Raw genomic sequence first — 18,261 nt, 5'->3', positions numbered from 1 at the left:
CACATATAATAGAATACTATGTAGCTGTTATAAATGATGGTGTATAGAAAGATAATCATAAATAATCCTGTATCGAGTCAAAGAAGCAGGCCATAGACAGTAACACTAATGAAGCTGAGGGAGATAGTTTCATACAAACCAATGCAACTTTTCTGGTTATCATTTTAGCAAAACATATCAAAACTGTTTTTAATATTTTTCATTGACCCAACAAATCCTACTTCTGTGGGTCTATTCTAAAGAAATAATCAGATATTAACAAAGATTTATGTATACACATGTCAAACCCATCATTATTTCTAATGGTAAAAAAAAAGATAAATCTGTTTTCCACCAATACAGTGAAGACTAAATAAATGATAGTACAGAATGTGATGGTCTTAAAATAACGTTCTTAAAGACTAATTTGTCACAAGAAAATGCTAATAAAAGTTCACATTTAAAAAGCAACATAAGGTAATTCCCTGGTGGTCCAGTGGTTAGGACTCTGAGCTTTCACTACCGGGGCCTGGGTTCAACCCCTGGTCGGGGAACTAAGATCCCACAAGCCGCAAGGCATGGCCAAAAAATAAAAATAAAAAGCAACATAAAATTTTTACGATCACGATTTTAAAATATATTTATTCTATATCTATATAAATGTACACACACAAAAAAAGAATGGAAACATCAAAACAGACAGAAATCTCTGCCCCCTGTGTTTTCAATGAAAGAGGCTACAAAAAGAGTGAAATTACAGTGAGCAGCTGTTTTATAGTCTGCCTGTTTGATCCTTCATATCTAGGCATGTACCTGGCATACAGCAACTCTCAGGAAATATTTGCAAATGAATACACCAAATTATTAGCAGTGAGTTCTCCTCAGAGATGTGAATATATATACACTTTCCCTCTCTTCTTCCTTTATGCCTTTAAATTTTGCACATGACTTCTCTAAATTTTTATCTTATCTGGACGACGAAATCAGACAGAAATCTTGAATCCATTCAGAATACCTTTCTTTGACAAACAGTTTTAAATGCAAAATTCACCCAAAAAATTGTCTCTAGCTAAGTCAAAATGTAATGTTTGTATATTTAAATGACAAACAGTAATCTCTGGGCGATGAGATTATGGTTTTTCTAATTTTCTTCTTCATGCTTTTCCACATTTTTAACATACTCTGTAATGTGAAAGAAAATTTTAAGTACTGAATTGTCAACAGTGCTGAGATTTTTTTGGGAGGGTTTTCTGCTTCTACACTTTCCTTTTTTTTTTTTGCAGTACGCGGGCCTCTCACTGTTGTGGCCTCTCCCGTTGCGGAGCACAGGCTCCGGACACGCAGGCTCAGCGGCCATGGCTCACGGGCCCAGCCTCTCCGCGGCACGTGGGATCTTCCCGGGCCGGGGCACGAACCCGTGTCCCCTGCATCGGCAGGCGGACTCTCAACCACTGCGCCACCAGGGAAGCCCTACACTTTCCTATTTTTATACTCTCCTATTTTCTACAATGAGAAAATCTACTTTTTAATAAAAAACAAAAAAGAATGGTTGCTCAGTGGAGTCAACTGAACCTAATAAATCATGAAAATGACAACTTTAAAAAGACCAATGGACAGACACCCAAATGCAGGAAGGAGTAAAACTGAAAGGAAATGAAGGCTGAGGCTAAAAGCTTCCCACTTCACAGTTCTGGTCAAGAGAAAAGGAAGAGGTTAAGTGGCTAAAAGGAAAGGTGAGGTCAAGTTCTCTTCTTAAAGAGTAGGAAATGGTATCTAAACCCGATGTGCATTAGAGTTCTAGAATTCTGCCAAGAAGCAGGGGAGTAAAACAAACAGGAAAGGGATGAACTGATTCAACCTCCTGAGGAAAGTATGATCCAAATGGTCCATTATTAAATTAAAGAACCTGTAGAATTAATCTGAGGTAAAAACATTTGTGTCAGATGAAAGAAGGAAAATGAATGAGTCTGACAATGGGCTTACTGTCGGCCCTCCTTCTAACACTGTGCTGTTCCACAGGAAAAAAAAAACATGCAGAAACTCTGATCAAAGGCTGATGTTGGCTCCAGGAGACTCCCTACAGGATGAGTTGCTAAAGAACACAGGTGTTACTTACATCTAGGTGGCAACTCTTCTGACACTACTACCATTGGCGGGCAGAGTGACCTCCTCACATCAATACAGACCACGGTCGAGAAATCATCTACCTACTGTTTGAAGTCTAGAAATGAAACTACATTTCTCACAGACCTAACTTTTCATATAAAAAGATAAAGTATGTCTGGACACTCTGGGCTTCTTTGGAAGAAAAGGCAATACGTAAATGCAGCAGTATTATTAGTAACCAAATGAGGAGGAAATTTTTAGAAGCTTATCGACGATCACTCCCTTCAAGAATAATCTTCGGTTTGCAGAAAACCTTATCACAATGTTACAGAACAGACAGACTTGCCTGTTTACCGCTGGGACTTCTATGACATAATGCTTTACGCATCGAGCTGCTATAATATGACACGTGGAAAAAATCAGTTTGCCCATTAAAAAGTAGTTAGCTTACAACTGTCCTGTGCTAAGGGCCTACTTAAATCACCCTCAGAGTCTGTTGTTGTTTCTCTTTAAGATCAAGAATTGTAGGTAGTAATAAGGATGAAAATCAAAGAATTTAAGGAATAAATTAAGACCTTTTCGACTCGGCTTGCACCTTTAAATCCCTAAAACATGTTAATATTTGTTTCATCCTTCAACTTAACGTGTATTCTCTGTAATCATTCTATTCAAACTACCACATAGTAAAAACCTCCTTGAATCAATGTATTCATTTTTTATGGCACAATTTTATTTTAAAAGTGGCCATACAGGGACTTCCCTGGTGGTCCAGTGGTAAAGAATCCACCTTACAATGCAAGGGACGTGGGTTCGATCCTCGGACAGGGAACTAAGATCCCATGTGCTGCAGGGTAACTAAGCCCGCGCGCCTCAACTAGAGCCCACTGAACCCTGGAGCCTGTGTGCTACAACTGGAGAGAAAAAACCCACACGCCACAACTAGAGAGAAGCCCACGTGCCGCAACAAGAAGATCCCACATGCCGCAACTAAGACCCGACGCACCCAAAAAAAAATTAATTAATTAATTACAAGTCCATACACACTACTATATATAAAATAGGTAAACAACAAGGACCTACTGTATAGCACAGGGAACTATACTCAACATCTTGTAATAACCTATAATAGAAAAGAAACTGAAAAAGAATATATATGCATATGTATAACTGAACCACTTTGCTATACACCTGAAACTAACACAACATTGTAAATTAACTATAATTCAATTTTTTTAAAGTGTTCATCCACTAAGCAAAAAAAAAAACGACCACATTCTGAGAACTTGGGATATTTGTTGCTACTGGGTTACAGAATATCGAGACCTATACTACCACCATCAATATATTTACTTTTTAAATACACGCTTTCCCCACTCCCCTATTTTTAGTTGTCCAATATCTAAACTGAGCAGACGTTACATACCAGACTCTCTCGATTTTGGCCCCTATTTAATCTTAGTTCTGCTCATAATTATATGCTGTAATGCTCACTCCCAATCTTTATGTTGATGTCTGCAAGGGCTTAGCCAACTACAAATGTTACAGGGTAGACTGTCCACATGAAACCTCCCTCCCTTCTGATACCAACTGCAAGTCTGGAAAAGTTCTCCAAATCACGCTCATGTTCAATTAAAAAAAAAAATTTCTTTTTGCCAAAACAACTGGTTGCAGCTAAAGAGCCAATTGCACTTTCATTAAAACATTAGATACTCTGAACTGGTTAGACTCAATGCTGTAAGTACCTCTCGCTTTATGAATAACTTGACTGACTTTGCCGACTTAGCCCTATCTCCTAGAAACCAAAAGCCTCAAGAAAACTCGGGCGTTTTTTTTTTAACCGAAGAGGATGATGTCCATACTGCCTCACTATGAGAACTCTTTAGCTACGCGATTAGTGAAGCAAAAGACAAGAGAAGCCACAAATTAAAACTCTTAACCCAAACTGTTCAACGCATAGGGTCTGCAGAGTTCCATTCCAGTAGTTTACAAAGTTCAAGGTCATCGCCCGACAACACCCCGGGGCTCAGATGCTGCAAAACAGTCCAGCACGTCCGCAGCCCCGAGTCCACAGAGGAAATACAGAAATGTAAACGATCGACCGAGCTGCAGACACCTGTTTCAACACGAGTTCACCTAACCCAGACGGCCCGCCCGCCGCCCCCATACGGCACCGCTGGGTCCCAGTTCAAGCCCGGATCCAGACGAATGTGTCCAGGTCCTGGGCCGAACCTCGCAGCTACCTGCCCGCCCCGGGAATGAAGGTGGACGGGGGCGGGGAGGGCCGCCGCCGCCGCATTCCGGGTCCCTCACCATCATACTTGGGGTCCGAGCCCTCGGCCGGGAAGTCGATGGCAGGTGGCGCAGGCACAGCCCCTGCCGCGTCGCCCTCCGCCTCGCGCTCTCGGGCCCCCAAGATACCCCCCAGCATCGCCCGCCGCGCGCGGGCTGCAAGCTAGCCCTCCCGCCACCCAAGCGCCGCCTCCCTGTTTACTCCCAGCGGCCACCACCGGATCCGGAAGTAGCCCCTCGGAAGGCGGAAGACCTGCCCGCCCCCGGGCGCTTGAGGGGGCGGGCCCTGCCGCATGCCACCGCCCCGCCCCTTCCCTTTCGAGGAGGGTGGCTGACCCCGTGCTGGCGCACGCCAGGTGCTGGCGCGTGGTGGGCTGCTCTGAGGGCGGCGGCTGGCGCAGCGTTGCGGGAGGAATTGGGTGGCCCCCACGTGGGGTCAACCCCGGCCTTTGCTCCCTGCGGTTCAGCCCCACTATCCTCGAGACCTGAACACCCGCCGAGTCAGCGCTCTCATTTCTCACGCCGAGACTCGGGTGCTAGTGTAAGAATCGGATGTCTGCAGGGACGCTGATCCAAATGTTTACTTTTTGCGGATACATTGGTGACTGTTCATTTGTCATTTATTTTTTTAAAAAAATCAAAAGCATCTGCAAGACTCGTCTCAAGGAGAACTGAACGTATTTTGGTGAACCGTTAGGCCACAGCAAAACGGGAAATGCCAAATAGATTCCAGAGTGAATGAGCCTAATAAAAATTCCGCTGGTTTTGAGACGACTTTCACAAACCTGAGACAGGCTTTTCCAAGTGATCCCATGGCCACACTGGACCAACGGTGGTTTGAAGCCATTGGCTGCAAAAATCCTCTTTGCCCTCTGGCGATGTCTCTGAAGACTTGGTCGCTGACACAATGCTGTTGGAAGTTGATTCTTAGATAGCAGATCAAATAACATAGCTGGAATAAAAAGCGTTTGGGGGAGTTCCCTGGCGGTCCAGTGGTTAGGACTTGGCGCTTTCACTGCCCTGGCCTAAATTCCATCCCTGGTTGGGAAACTAAGCTCCCGCAAGCAACGTGGCTCGGCCAAAAAAAAAAAAGAAAAGCCTTTCAGATTTGGGGCCTCAACCCCAGTGCGATGTGAAAAATGGTATTGTTTAAGAATTTTATTTGAACTTCCCTGGTGGCACAGTGGTTGAGAGTCTGCCTGCCAATGCAGGGGACACGGGTTCGAGCCCTGGTCTGGGAGGATCCCCCATGCTGCGGAGCATCTAAGCCTATGTGCCACAACTACTGAGCCTGCACTCTAGAGCCCGCAAGCCACAACTACTGAGCCCATGTGCCACAACTACTGAAGCCCGTGCACCTAGAGCTTGTGCTCCACAACAAGAGAGGCCACTGCAATGAAAAGCCCGTGCACCACAGCGAGGAGTGGCCCCTGCTCGCCGCAACTAGAGAAAGCCCGCGCGCAGCAACGAAGACCCAACGCACCCAAAAATAAATGAATAAATATTTTTTTAAAGAATTTTATTTGATGGGACTCCCCTGGTGGTGCAGTGGTTAAAAGTCCACCTGCCAATGCAGGGGACATGGGTTCGAGCCCTGGTCTGGGAAGATCCCACATGCCACAGAACAACTAAACCCGTGCGCCACGACTACTGAGCCCAAGTGCCACAACTGCTGAAGCCGGCGTGCCTAGAGGCCGTGCTCCACAACAGGAGAAGCCACCACAATGAGAAGCCCGCGCACCGCAACGAAGACCTAACACAGCCAAAAATTAATTAATTAATTTTTTTAAAAAGAATGAGCAAAAAGATTTAGCTTAAAAAGCTATTAATTGCAACACTAATTATAATACCCAAAACAGGCAATATAACTGGTTAAATAAATTACAAATATCAATACAATGGCACACTTTGCAACCATTAAAAATATTGGTATGCATTATCTGGTTCTCACCACTTTTCCACCACCACCAGAATGGAGAAAAAAAAAACCAAACAAACTCATTCTGGTCAGAATAGAATGAAAGAAATCTTTCTAGAAGATGACCTGCAATTTATAGTTAAAAGCTTTAAATAAGCATACCCTTCCACCTATATATATAGGTGTATATCCAAAGGAAATAGAGTGGTGAAAAAAGATAAATACAAGAATGTCCATCAAAGTGTAATTTATAATTTAAAAAGCACTGAAATAATCCAAATTCCAAATAGAAGAGCAGTTAGGGTACATCCCTGCAATGAAACCACATGTAGGCAAAAACTGGAAGGAGAAAAAGCACGTTCCTCTCTTGGCTTCCATAATATCACACAATTTTAGTTTTTCTCTATTTTACTGGCCCTTCATCTCAGTATCCCCTTCTGGATCCTCCTTCTCCAAATGTGTAATTCTGTAGGGCTCTTGTCATGTCACTCCAAATTCTGTCAGGAGATAACCACGTGCCCCGCTATCACTTTACATACCATCTATAACCTGACAACTCCCAAATGTATCTCTGCAACACAGACTTGTTCTCTTGGATGGCTTAAAAGCATCTCAAATTTGTCTGAACGTGAACTCTTGATATTCCTCCTAAAACTTCTTTTCTACTACCCTTCTCCATCCATTTAAATTAGCACACAATCCACCCACTTGTCCAAGCCTGAAACCTGAGAGTCAACTTTTATTCCATATCCAGAATATATCCAGGCTGCCTACAAATTAATAAAAAAATAAATAGGGCTTCCCTGGTGGCGCAGTGGTTGGGAGTCCGCCTGCCGATGCAGGGGACATGGGTTCGTGCCCCGGCTCGGGAGGATCCCACATGCCGCGGAGCGGCTGGGCCCATGAGCCATGGCCGCTGAGCCTGCGCGTCTGGAGCCTGTGCTCCGCAACGGGAGAGGCCACAACAGTGAGAGGTCCGCGTAACGCAAAAAAAAAATTAAATAAATAAATAAATAAATAATAAATAGAAACATGATACATATAAAGATGCAATATTAAACATACAGGTAACCAAAAAGGAACCCCTAATGGCCAATAAACATAGGAAAAGATACAAACATTTCACTAGTTACAGGTAAGTGTAAGTTAAACAATGAAATATCATTTCAAACTATCATTTGCAAAAATTGGAGTTTTTGATACCGAGAGTTGGTGAGGATATGGAGAAAAGGAACCATCATACATCGCTAAAGAGCTATTTAGGGATATTGAGTGAAGCTGAAATGGTGCATACCCAATATCCAGTAGTTAATTCCCCTCTTGGGGACTTCCCTGGTGGTCCAGTGGCTAAGACTCCACGCTCCCAATGCAGGGGGCCTGGGTTCGATCCCTGGTTGGGGAACTAGATCCCACGTGCCGCAACTAAGACCCAGCACAGCCAAATAAATAATAAATAAATTTTAAAATATATTCTAAAGATAATAATTCCCCTCTTGGTTCCCTTTAGACACCCCTATCTGTGCCTAAGGATATGTGTATAAAGGTACTTATTGCAACATTGTTTGTAACAACAAATACAAAAATAGCCTAATAGCCGTCAGTAGGGAAATAAACATATATGCAAACAAACATTATAGAAAAGCTAGAATGAATCAACTAGATATACTTGTCTTATCATGGACATTTAAAACAACACAGTGGGGAATTCCTTGGCAGTCCAGTGGTTAGGACTCTGCGATTTCACTGCCAAGGGCATGGGTTCAATCCTTGGTCAGGGAACTAAGATCCTGCAAGTCATGCAGTGTGGCCAAAAATAAATAAATTAATTAATTAAAACACAGTGAAAGTTGCAGAAGCCTTATTTTATATGTATAATAATGTTTACTGAGAACTGTGTCAGCCTCATGCACACAGTTCTATGTGCTTTTACAAATATTAACTCATATATATACAAATATTAACTCACATATATCATATATGTGTAACTGAATCATTTTGCTGTACAGCAGAAATTAACACACACTGTAAATCAACTATACTTCGATAAAATAAAACAAAATTTTTAAAGGCCATTTCACTGTTCTGACAAGCCGGCTGCTTCAGGAAGGTAGGGGACATGGTAAGACCAGAGAATTTCATGAGCATAGATCCATTGCTGCACTTCACTTGCTGGAAAGTGAGTTCCTTGATCAGAAGCTGTGTAGAATACCATTTCAGTGGATAAAGCATTCTGTAAGTCCAGATGGTAGTTTTGGCAGAATAATTGCATGCAGGGAAGGCAAATCTCTACCCAGAATAAGTGTCTAGTCCAGTAAGAACAAAATACTGCCCCTTCCATGATGGAAGTGGTCTGATATAATCAACCTGCCACCAGGTAGCTGGCTGATTACCCCGAGGGAATGGTGCTATATTGGGGGTTCAGTGTTGGTCCCGGCTGATGGCTGATTGGGCCCTCAGCAGTGGCTGTAGTCTTGGTGAGTGGAAGCCCATGTTGCTGAGCCCACCCATAACCTCCATTCCTGCCACCATGGTCACTTTGCCCATTGGGTGATTACAGGGGCAACTGGGGGAAAAGGCTGACTGGTATCCACAGAATGGTTCATCTTATTGACTTGATTATTAAAATCCTTTGCTGAGGGACTTCCCTGGAGGTCCAGTTGTTAGGACACCACTCTTCCACTGCAGGGGGCGAGGGTTCAATCCCTGGTCAGAGAACTAAGATCCCACATGCCACACAGTGCGGCCTTATTAAAAAAAAAAAAATCCTTTGGTGAGTATTCACTTGGGATGAAAATATCTTCACCTTTTTCACCCATCCAGGGACGTGTATCCACATATCTCTTCCCCAGACTTCCCTGTCATCAATTATAGACTTGCATTCCTTCCAAGTCCCTGACCGTACAACCAAACCATTGGCCACATCCCATGAATCGGTATATAATCACATCTGGCCACTTCTCACAAGCAAAATGAATAACCAGATACATTGCTCAAAGTTCTGCTCAGTGGGAGGATTTCCCTTCACCATGTCCTTCAGCGATGTCCCAGAGAGGGGCCGTGGTGCTACAGCTGCCCACTTGTGGGTGGTGCCTGTATACTGTGCAGAAGCATCTGGAAACCAGGCCCAAGTCTTCCCTTCCTTTGTATATGCTCTGATCATAGGCAACTCTCCATAAGGCCATACTCGTAGGCGTGGAGAGAGAGGGTATTGTAGCAGGAGTGGGAACCGTGAACATTTGAGCCACTTCTTCATGTAAATTATGTGTGCCTTCAGGGTCTGCCTGGGCGTCATTTCACTTCCATTTGGTGATGCAGTGCTTCTGCGCATGCCCAACTTTATGGCTTGTTGGGTCAAAGAACACCCAGTTCATGATAAACCATTCAGGTAAATAAGATGTAGGATCTTACTTCCCCGACCAGGTATTGAACCCACGCCCCCTGCACTGGAAGCACGGAGTCTTAACCACTGGACCACTGGATCCTTGGGAAGTCCCAAGGATCTCTTCTTTCAAGGCAGACACAGAGCTTCCACGTCAGTTAAAATCAAATCTGTAAAAGCTCATCCTTTTCTTTCCCCTCTTTGTCCAGTGACATTAGGAGTCACCAGTCAATCTCATTATACCTGTTAATTTAACAAAATGTTTTAAGGTGTCATATACAAGGTCACCCAGATCCTTGCTTCTTATAAGTGTTTGATTAAGAGTATCCAGTGGTGATATTTTCTGTATCTCTTTTGCCACATCACACCGTGTACCATGAGGAGTCTCTGTACCTCTAGAAACAGAGTCACTACTCTTTGCCACATCTATTTCGAGGTGAGAATGAAGACCATTCTCAGCAATCAGACTGTCGACATTCCAGAAAATGTCGACGTTACTCTGAAGGGACGCACACTTATTGTGAAGGGCCCCAGAGGCACCCAGCAGAGGGACTTCAATCACATCAGTGGAGAACTCGGTCTCCTTGGAAAGAAAAAGAAGAGGCTCCGGGTTGACACATGATGGGAGAAAAGAAAGGAACTGGTGACTGTTCGTACTATCTGTAGTCATGTACAGAACGTGATCAAGGGTGTTACCCTGGGCTTCAGTTACAAGATGAGTTCTGCGTATGCTCATTTACCCATCAATGTTGTTATTCAGGAAAATTGTTCTCTTGTAGAAATCCAAGATTTTGGGAGTGAAAAATACATCTGCAGGGTTCAGATGAGGCCAGGTGTTGCTTGTTCAGTATCTCAAGCCCAGAAAGATGAGTTGATTCTTGAAAGAAACGACATTGAACTTGTGTCAAATTCAACTGCCTTGATTCAGCAAAAGCCACAACAGTTAAAAACAAGGGTATCAGAACATTTTTGGGTGGTATCTATGTTTCTGAAAAAAGAACAGTTCAACAGGTTGATGAATAAGTTCTGAGTGATCCAGCTACAGAAACTGCAAGAGGCCAGACTCATATGTGATATTTTTAAAATGAATACAATCTCTTTGGACTTGGGCAATTTTTCTTAAACGGATTATCCTTTCCAACTATTTGGCCAGTAAGCAGTTAAGTAAATTCTAGTGTGGTAAGAACAATAACAGAAGGAATGAGTGTTTTTTTGTTTTTTTTTAGTAAGACTTAATGGGAGAAGTGGCTTGAAGGAATAGCAAGGGTATTTCAGGCAAGAGGAACATGGGTACTGGTGACAGGCAACACTGTGGTTGTTCAGTATTGGATGAAGAACTTTGAGAGATGTCCTGAAGGTATCTGTAATTTTGCAGAGGCACGAACTTGAATATTTGTGAGGCAAGTGCCTGAGTCACAGTAACTTTGTGTGAAAAAGCAGCTGAGAAGTGATACAGTCTTAGTAAGACTTAGGAAAATTAGAAGATGGAGTTAATTTATATTCATGATCAACATGGTTCCTGTGGCCCAAGATTCTCTGTTTTACCCTAATTTCAGCCATTTACTCCTATGTCCTGGGCCTTGATATCTAAAAAAAACCTTATAACCCTTCCATAATCTCTTCATTCCATGTGTCATGCTTCAGATACGCTACCATCCTAGACTATCTTAACTCAATAGGATTGCCTGGAAACCTCTTCCTTGATAGAAACTCCAACCTTATGATTTCTCAGGCAAAACATAACATTCAAGTTTGATTTCTCTTACATACTATGTGTCTAGTCTATCAGAAAAATCTGTGGGCTGTCCTTCAAAGTAAGGTATAGTCAAGGAATAAGCAAGAAAAAATAAAACCTATTTGGAACATAAAAAGAAAAAAACAGATAGGAAAAAGAAATAGTCACTAGTCTTTCAACCGAATTTAATTAGAGAGCCAATTCCAGAAAGCCCGGAGCCCACTCAGAAAACTCACCCTTAAGTTTCCTCTCCTCTAGAACAACTCCTGATATCAAAATCTGTGTAGTCAGTGTTCTCCAGAGAAAAAGAACGAATGGGATGTGTGAAGAGGGGGAAGTGGCAGGAGGGAGTGGGGGTGATGGGATGATGAATTGGGAGATTGGGATTGACATATATACACTAATATGTATAAAATAGATAACTAATAAGAACCTGCTGTATAAAAAAATAAATAAAATAAAATTCAAAACAAAATTAAAAAAAAAGAAATTGTCTCATGCAATTATGGAGGCTGGCAACTCCAAACTTTGCAGAGTTCACTGGTGTGCTGGAGACCTAGGGAAGAAATGATGTTTTGATGCGTCTGAAGGTTCAAGTCAATCTTTTTGCTCTATTCAGGCCTTCGACTGTTTGGGTGAGGCCCACTTAGATTATGGAGGGCCAGCCGCTTTATTCAAAGCCCACTGATTTAAATGTTAATCTCACCCCAAAACACTCTCATAGAAACATCTAGAATATGTTTGACCAACTATCTGGGCACCATGGCCCAGGCAAGTTGACGCATAAGACAAGTGAGACACTGAGATAGGAAGGGTGTGGGGCAAAGGAGGGGGTGAGGAAGCACATCAGATTTCAGGACCAGAGGAAACCTGCCTGAAGAGGCCTCTTTTGAGCTGTCACTTGAATTATAAGAAGGCATCATCAGTATTAGGACCCGGGAGCTGTCCCGAGAGAGAAAGAAAGTACAAACACCCTGGGGCAGGAATGAATTTAGTACGTTTCAAAGAAAGAAGGAGACCAGGGAAAGAAACAGGAGTGGCAAGAGAACCGGTTACCTGTTGTGATGGGTCAGCCTTTCTACTGCATTTAGAAGAAAATTCAGAGTCCTCTGTAAGGCCCACAGGGCCTTTCAAGAGCTACCCCAGCCTTCCTTTTCAGTCTTCAGTCGTGCCACTCTCACGGCAGCCTATGGGACCAGGCCGATGAGCAAGACCCATGACTTACACATTCATGAGGAAGGGACAGAGCAGAGATTGTTCTCAAGGTCACAGTTTCTGGAGCAGGGACAGGGTCACACAAGAAGTAGGACGGAAATCTCAGTAACTGAACAATTGGCGATTGGCTGCATAGATGGCCTTCACCCACCTCCTCCACCTATATTGCATGGGCAGTATAGCTTTTTCTTCATGGTGAGGCGAAGAGGAACTCTCTAAAGAGATGGAAATTTCTTTTTGGCAGGGGTGGGGATCGCAGAGTGGGGGCTGGCATCCTGGAGGAAGGCTCCCTCTTTTGGGCAGTGTAGGCGTGCGTCTGTGTACATCTAGGTGTGTGTGTCTGTGTGTGTGCACAAATGCCTACCCAGTCTCTCCTTTACCTCCCCCATCACTAAGCCCCCCAATGTGAAGCCTTCCCACCAATAACCACATGGACTTCAAAGTCACCTCTCAGTTATGGGAGAGAGATCAGTAACCTCAGAGGATGTCCCTCCTAGCTACCTTTATCAATCATCCTGTTACATAAATGATTATGGTTGCCCAACAGGAGGTAAGTGCTATAAACCTTAATAGAATCAGTGGTATGGCCATACATGTTTGGAAGTAATGAGATGGGGAGAGGTAGAAATTTCTCATCTATAAGGTGGGGAGTTAGAAGATACTCTCTCAATTGCATGGACCAGTAAACAGATATTTATATTATAGAAGATAACTAATAAGGTGCTTAGTATAATGTGTACAATGGTTGACTGGTTACCAGTCAACCATTGTGATGTCATCAGGATTATAACCTCACTTAATAGGGTCCTGGCAACCGTGGAATGGCAAGTCCCAAATGAATAGCGACTTCTTTGGGGTGAGCATATCTATTCCGCCTTTCCTCTTTACTTTCCCAAATAAGGTGATCTTACTCCCTTAGCCAAAAAGGATCCCTGTGGGTGCTTTAAGTCCCCATCTGTCTGCATTAACTTGGACTCTGTATCCAGTAGCCTGGAAATACCTGAGTATTGCTCTTTGTAACCCAGTGTACGGCTCCCCGAGTAAATTAAATGGTCAGAGGTCTCTTTGGGAAGGATTTGGAAAATCACGGCTGTGTACATTTGCTGTGGATCCGGCTTCTCTTTTACTGAATGGGTGTTTTGGATCTGAGAACTGGCTCAGGTGGGGAAGCTGGGAAGGAGATTGTGACTTTCCACTGGGTCAGCTGACTTCAGTCTTCTGCAATCCAGATTTTATATATATATATATATATATATACACACACACGCATATATGTATTTGATTACATATATTATGCCTTTGTTGACCGCCTATCTATCTAGTCCCATGTCCTATCAGCCATCTCCATGGATCCCTGCAAGTCAGGTGCCCCTATCTGTCATTCTGACCCTGCTTCCCTCTACAGCAATCATGCCCACATTGCTTCGAATGGGTAAGTGCTGCCACCCAACCTCTGTCACTCCAGGATCCCATTACTAGAGAGCCCAGTTCTGTAACAGCATCCCCTATGGTCGGCCCTGGCCTACACATCCCACTGGGCGTCACCGAGTTTCTCAGCAAAGCTGGTGGTGCCCCCACCTCTCATGGCCTCGGTAAACAGAGTGTCCTCCGGGTCTTCTTATGAAATATATTCTGCTAGGAGCATCCGTTCTAACAGGTTCACTTCCCTGAGCCTGTTGAGTTCTTCCTTCATCTACCATGGAAGTCATATTATCTTGACTTCACTTAATGTGTCTCACTTCTCTTGCCAAGTACCATCCATATGGTGTATCAGAAGCAGTCCACTCAGGGCCCTTGACAAAGTGTTAGACCTATATTATGGGAGAGCGAGCCCACATCTACAAACCCTTCCTTAACCCCACTCCTGCCCCTTGATGAGGCTTATTTAAAGTTCCTGCTAGTATATATTAGCATGGTCCTGCAAGCTCATTCCATTCCTCCCTTAGCAAGCCTGCAACACTTCCCAAGGTAGGCCATACTGAGGCCTAATTTTATTTTATTTAAAAATTTTATTTATTTATTTAGGCTGTGCCGCAGGGCATGTAGGATCTCAGTTCCCCAACCAGGGATTGAACCCGCTCCCCCTGCGTTGGAAGCTTAGAGTCTTAACTACTGGACCACCAGGGAAGTCCCTGAGGCCTAATTTTAGTGATTGGTCTAGCGGCTACGGGGCAGATCCTGGAAAATGCATTGTCTTGTAGGGTACCTGCCTCATTTGAAGCTTCTGCATAGTCTTCAGATTGGAGGGTGGGAGTTGGCCACTTCTACAGGCCCCAAAGGTTCAGAGGAGTCTGAAGTTCTACCACTGTTTGGTTCTCATCCCTAGTTCCTTCTCAGAGCCCAGACTATGGTGTTGGGGATTGACCATGGCTGAGGAGTTGACCATTTCTAAAGATCAGCTCATTTTAAGTGAGCCTGAGCCTGGTCCTCGGAACGAACGGTCTGCTGTCTGACTGCAGGTGATGGTTACAACAGGCTCCTAAGCGGGTCCACGGGCTTTGCTGTATATTGATGACGGATTGACCAGAGGCAGTCATTTTCCCTCTTTAAAGCATCAGTGACCACCTAATTTCAGTTTAAAAAATTACTATTTCCCCCACATCCTCAATCACCAGAGAGATTGCCTAAGCCAATGTAGCCCCATCTACCTCTCTCCCACCCAGCTCCCCCAAGGTGAGGATCATCACACAGCTGTCAGCATCCCAGCTACCACTTGAAATCCTATCCTTAGACTCTGCTTCTTAGGACCATTCCCGGTACCGACTCTCTAAGCTGGACCACCGAGAAGCAGGGCTTGAGACAGAATTCAGATGCATAGGATACATCGAGGGAGTTTTAAAGGGAATGAAGGGAGGGAGAGGGCAGGGAAGAGTTAGGCAAGGATGTCGTCTCAGTGGGAGATGAGCTTCCTTCTGATTCCATTGGCTCTGGAATGTAAACCGCATCGCAAGACTGGTCACTAATCGAGGCAAGGTCTTTCTGAACCCTTGCGTTGGGGAGCCATTGGTATAGACTGAAAGCGGGGGAGGGTAGGTGGGCTTAGCCTCCCCAGAAGGCAGCTCCCCACCAGCCAAGAACAGTTGTCAGAAGGGGGCAGCTGTGGGTTATTAGCGACTAACATACATAACAGCTGGGAAGGGAATTCATGAGTCAGCCAGCAAAGCGGATCTAGATGGGGCATTAACAGAGCCCACCACCGGCTCCCTCATTATCTGGAGGGCCTTGAAAAATCTAATTTATTCCTCTTTGACACCTTCTGCTCTTTGATCGTGTGATCACCTGGCTTGGGAGGTGGCGCACTTGGCGTCAGTTTACCTCTCGCCTAAAGACAGTTTTGGTCAAGGCAACTGGCTAAGTAATTAGCATAGGTCCCACAGCTTGTAAGAACAGAGGCAGAGTGAAATCTTCTCCCAACAGCGTTCACTTTGGTTTCCTCTGGTCTGGAGGAAAACGAATTTCTGGGGCAAAAGCCAAAGACCCAGCTGTTTGAAGGCAGGGACTTCCTAACGTCCTTTGTTAACTACTCTATTTATGTCATGAGTTTGCACTGAAGTGGCCCCAAAATTCTTTAGAGGAAAAGGGCCTCTATGTTTGCTTTCAAAGCACGGAGGAAGGAGCAGAGGGCTGTGTAACAACCCCTCCCCTCCAAAAAATTCTGTTCTGGAGAGAATGCCAAGGGATTTTTTTTTTTTTTTTAAATCTCTTTTCCTACTCTACTGTATTAAGACGTTAATTGCAGGGGCAGTTCGTCAATAGGATATGAAATGGAAACTGATATTAGAAGCCAAACTTCTCATGTGACTTCCAAAGGAAGCATTTTGAAATAACCACAAAGCTCAGGTGACTGTTAGGCATTTGACTCTTTAATTCCTTCTTATTCTGTATTTAATCACCTGCAAGTCATTTGGAAAAGGCAAGCAAATTACTGGATCCATCCCTATGGCTATTCTGTTCTTCCAAGTCTCTTATTAGTGTTGCCAGGACCGTGCAGGTGAAATTTCATAACCATTCTTCATCAGGAAGTAAATTGTGGTGTTAATCCCAAAAGTGGGTACTGAATTTTGGAGGTTTGGAATTCACCTTTTCCTTTTTGGTTTTCTCAGACAACTTCAGTGTTCTGCTCCAAACGCACAACAGCTATTTCATCACTTCAGTGATTTCTTTCCATAATAGTGAAATTAGCACTACTTTAAAAGACATAGGGGGAGCAATAAGATTCCGATGGCGGCTTCATGGAAGAACAGACACAGGCAGGATTTCTATAAGCAGAAGCAGGAGTGGGGTGTTTGTAGGAAAAAGGAGGTTATGGCTGGGACACAAAAGAGGAGAGAGAACTGTAGGCCTTCAATGCCAGGTAAAGGAGATGAGACTTTTCCGTGGGCCAAGAAAGTAGCTAAAAGCTCTTCGGAGGGGACCCACATCTGACCTGTGTCTTTGAAAGATCATCCTGGCCGCAGCGTGGAAGCTGAAAGAGAGTGGAGTGACGGTAAGGAGACTGTGGGAAGGCGAGGGGCGAGACTAGGAAGGTTGCCCCGGGAGGGCGGGGATTACAGCCCGTGGGTAGGTCGGGTGGGTGTGACCTGGTGTAAGGGGTTAGGTCAGGAAAGGAGAGAGAAGAGAGACAGAGGGAGGACTCGGTCAGTGCGGGAGAGTGCCACGTCCCTAATCAAAGCAGGGAACCCCACAGAGAGGAGCAGGGTCGTGGTGGAGGGGAGATGCCACGATCAATCAATTCGTTTTCTGCTCGACCTCGCGGTGGAGACATCCAATAAGCGGCTGGAAATATGGATCTGGCCCTCCGGAGCAAGAGCCGGTCTTGCTCCGGAAGTATGGTCTGGCCCTCCGTTGCAAGAGCAATACTCGGATCTGAGATGAGATCTTGACGGGATAGGCGGGGGTCTGCCTTTTCTGGAGCCGGGTTTCTCCGCTTCCAGTAACAGTTGTCGAAGTCTGATGGCGCGCTGGAGCACCGCTGGGTCCGGTGTTCTTCAAGTCCGGGTCTCTAGGCCGAGGGGCGTCTCCCGGAGCCGTGTCCATTTGGGGGGGCCAGGTGTCCCGCGTGGGCCGTGCACCCGCGCGGGCCGGACTGAGCGCACACGCCGCAGGGCTCTCTCGGCCCTCCCGTCGCGGCCGCCGAGGGCCGCGCGGTCGGCTCCAGCCGGCCGCTGGGGAAAGACCTCACCCGCCCGCGCCGTACAGCTCGGCTCCACCAATCAGCGCGCTCCTTCCGCGGCCGACCAGCGCTCCAGTGACGCGCGGGCCAGCCTGCGCCCGCGGCGCTTTGGCGATGGCCCCTCCCGCGCTAGCCCGGCTACTTAGCTGCGCGCTGCGCCTCTTGTGCGACGGCCCCTGGGCGGCGGCGCGTGCGGGCGCGGCCTTGGCGCGCCCCCTGGCGGCCCGGCGGGGCGCTGCGGGCGCGGCGCTGACCCGGAGGCGGCGGCGGCGGTGCCCGGATGGAGGCACGTCATTGTCCCCCGCCGGGCGGCTGGGCTGTGTGCGGCGGCGGCGGCGGCGGCGGCCGCCGAGGGGGATGGAGCGAGCGCCGAGCCGGGTCAGGTAAGCTCCCGCCTCTTTCCTGCCCGCCGCTGGCCGGCGTGGGGCCCGCGGAGCGCCCCGCTCGCCTCGGCCGCAGCTGCCCTG

At 45.6% G+C, this 18,261-nt stretch overlaps 2 protein-coding genes and 1 pseudogene across 7 annotated transcripts in view; 2 read left to right on the top strand and 1 right to left on the bottom strand.

The window, feature by feature from the left end:
- Positions 1 to 4,577, bottom strand: part of EIF2AK1 (eukaryotic translation initiation factor 2 alpha kinase 1) — a 30,639-nt gene extending 26,062 nt beyond the window's left edge. For 2 of the 5 annotated variants that reach the window (XM_027125729.1, XM_027125730.1), the window contains exon 1: positions 4,396 to 4,575. In XM_027125729.1, the coding sequence (XP_026981530.1) occupies positions 4,396 to 4,513 (118 nt within the window). In that variant the 5' untranslated portion in view covers positions 4,514 to 4,575. Of the gene's footprint in view, positions 1 to 4,395 lie in introns of all 5 variants that reach the window. The other 3 variants (XM_027125731.1, XM_027125733.1, XR_003436955.1) reach the window with 2 other exon arrangements.
- LOC113630413 (60S ribosomal protein L9 pseudogene) lies at positions 2,187 to 11,042 on the top strand (annotated as a pseudogene).
- A 6,881-nt stretch (positions 11,043 to 17,923) lies between these two features.
- USP42 (ubiquitin specific peptidase 42) overlaps positions 17,924 to 18,261 on the top strand; it is a 36,220-nt gene continuing 35,882 nt past the window's right edge. The window contains exon 1 of one of the 2 annotated variants that reach the window (XM_027125710.1): positions 17,924 to 18,177. The gene's annotated coding sequence lies outside the window, so the exon portion shown is untranslated. The remainder of the gene's footprint in view (positions 18,178 to 18,261) is intronic. The other variant, XM_027125708.1, reaches the window with a different exon arrangement.

This window comes from Aethalodelphis obliquidens, unplaced genomic scaffold (genome assembly GCF_003676395.1).
Source record: "Aethalodelphis obliquidens isolate GAN/ISIS:26980383/991018 unplaced genomic scaffold, ASM367639v1 scaffold30, whole genome shotgun sequence".
In the NCBI taxonomy this organism is placed as follows: Eukaryota; Metazoa; Chordata; class Mammalia; order Artiodactyla; family Delphinidae; genus Aethalodelphis; species Aethalodelphis obliquidens.
Note: the sequence above shows the minus strand (reverse complement) of the source record. Positions and strands in the feature narration are given on the sequence as shown.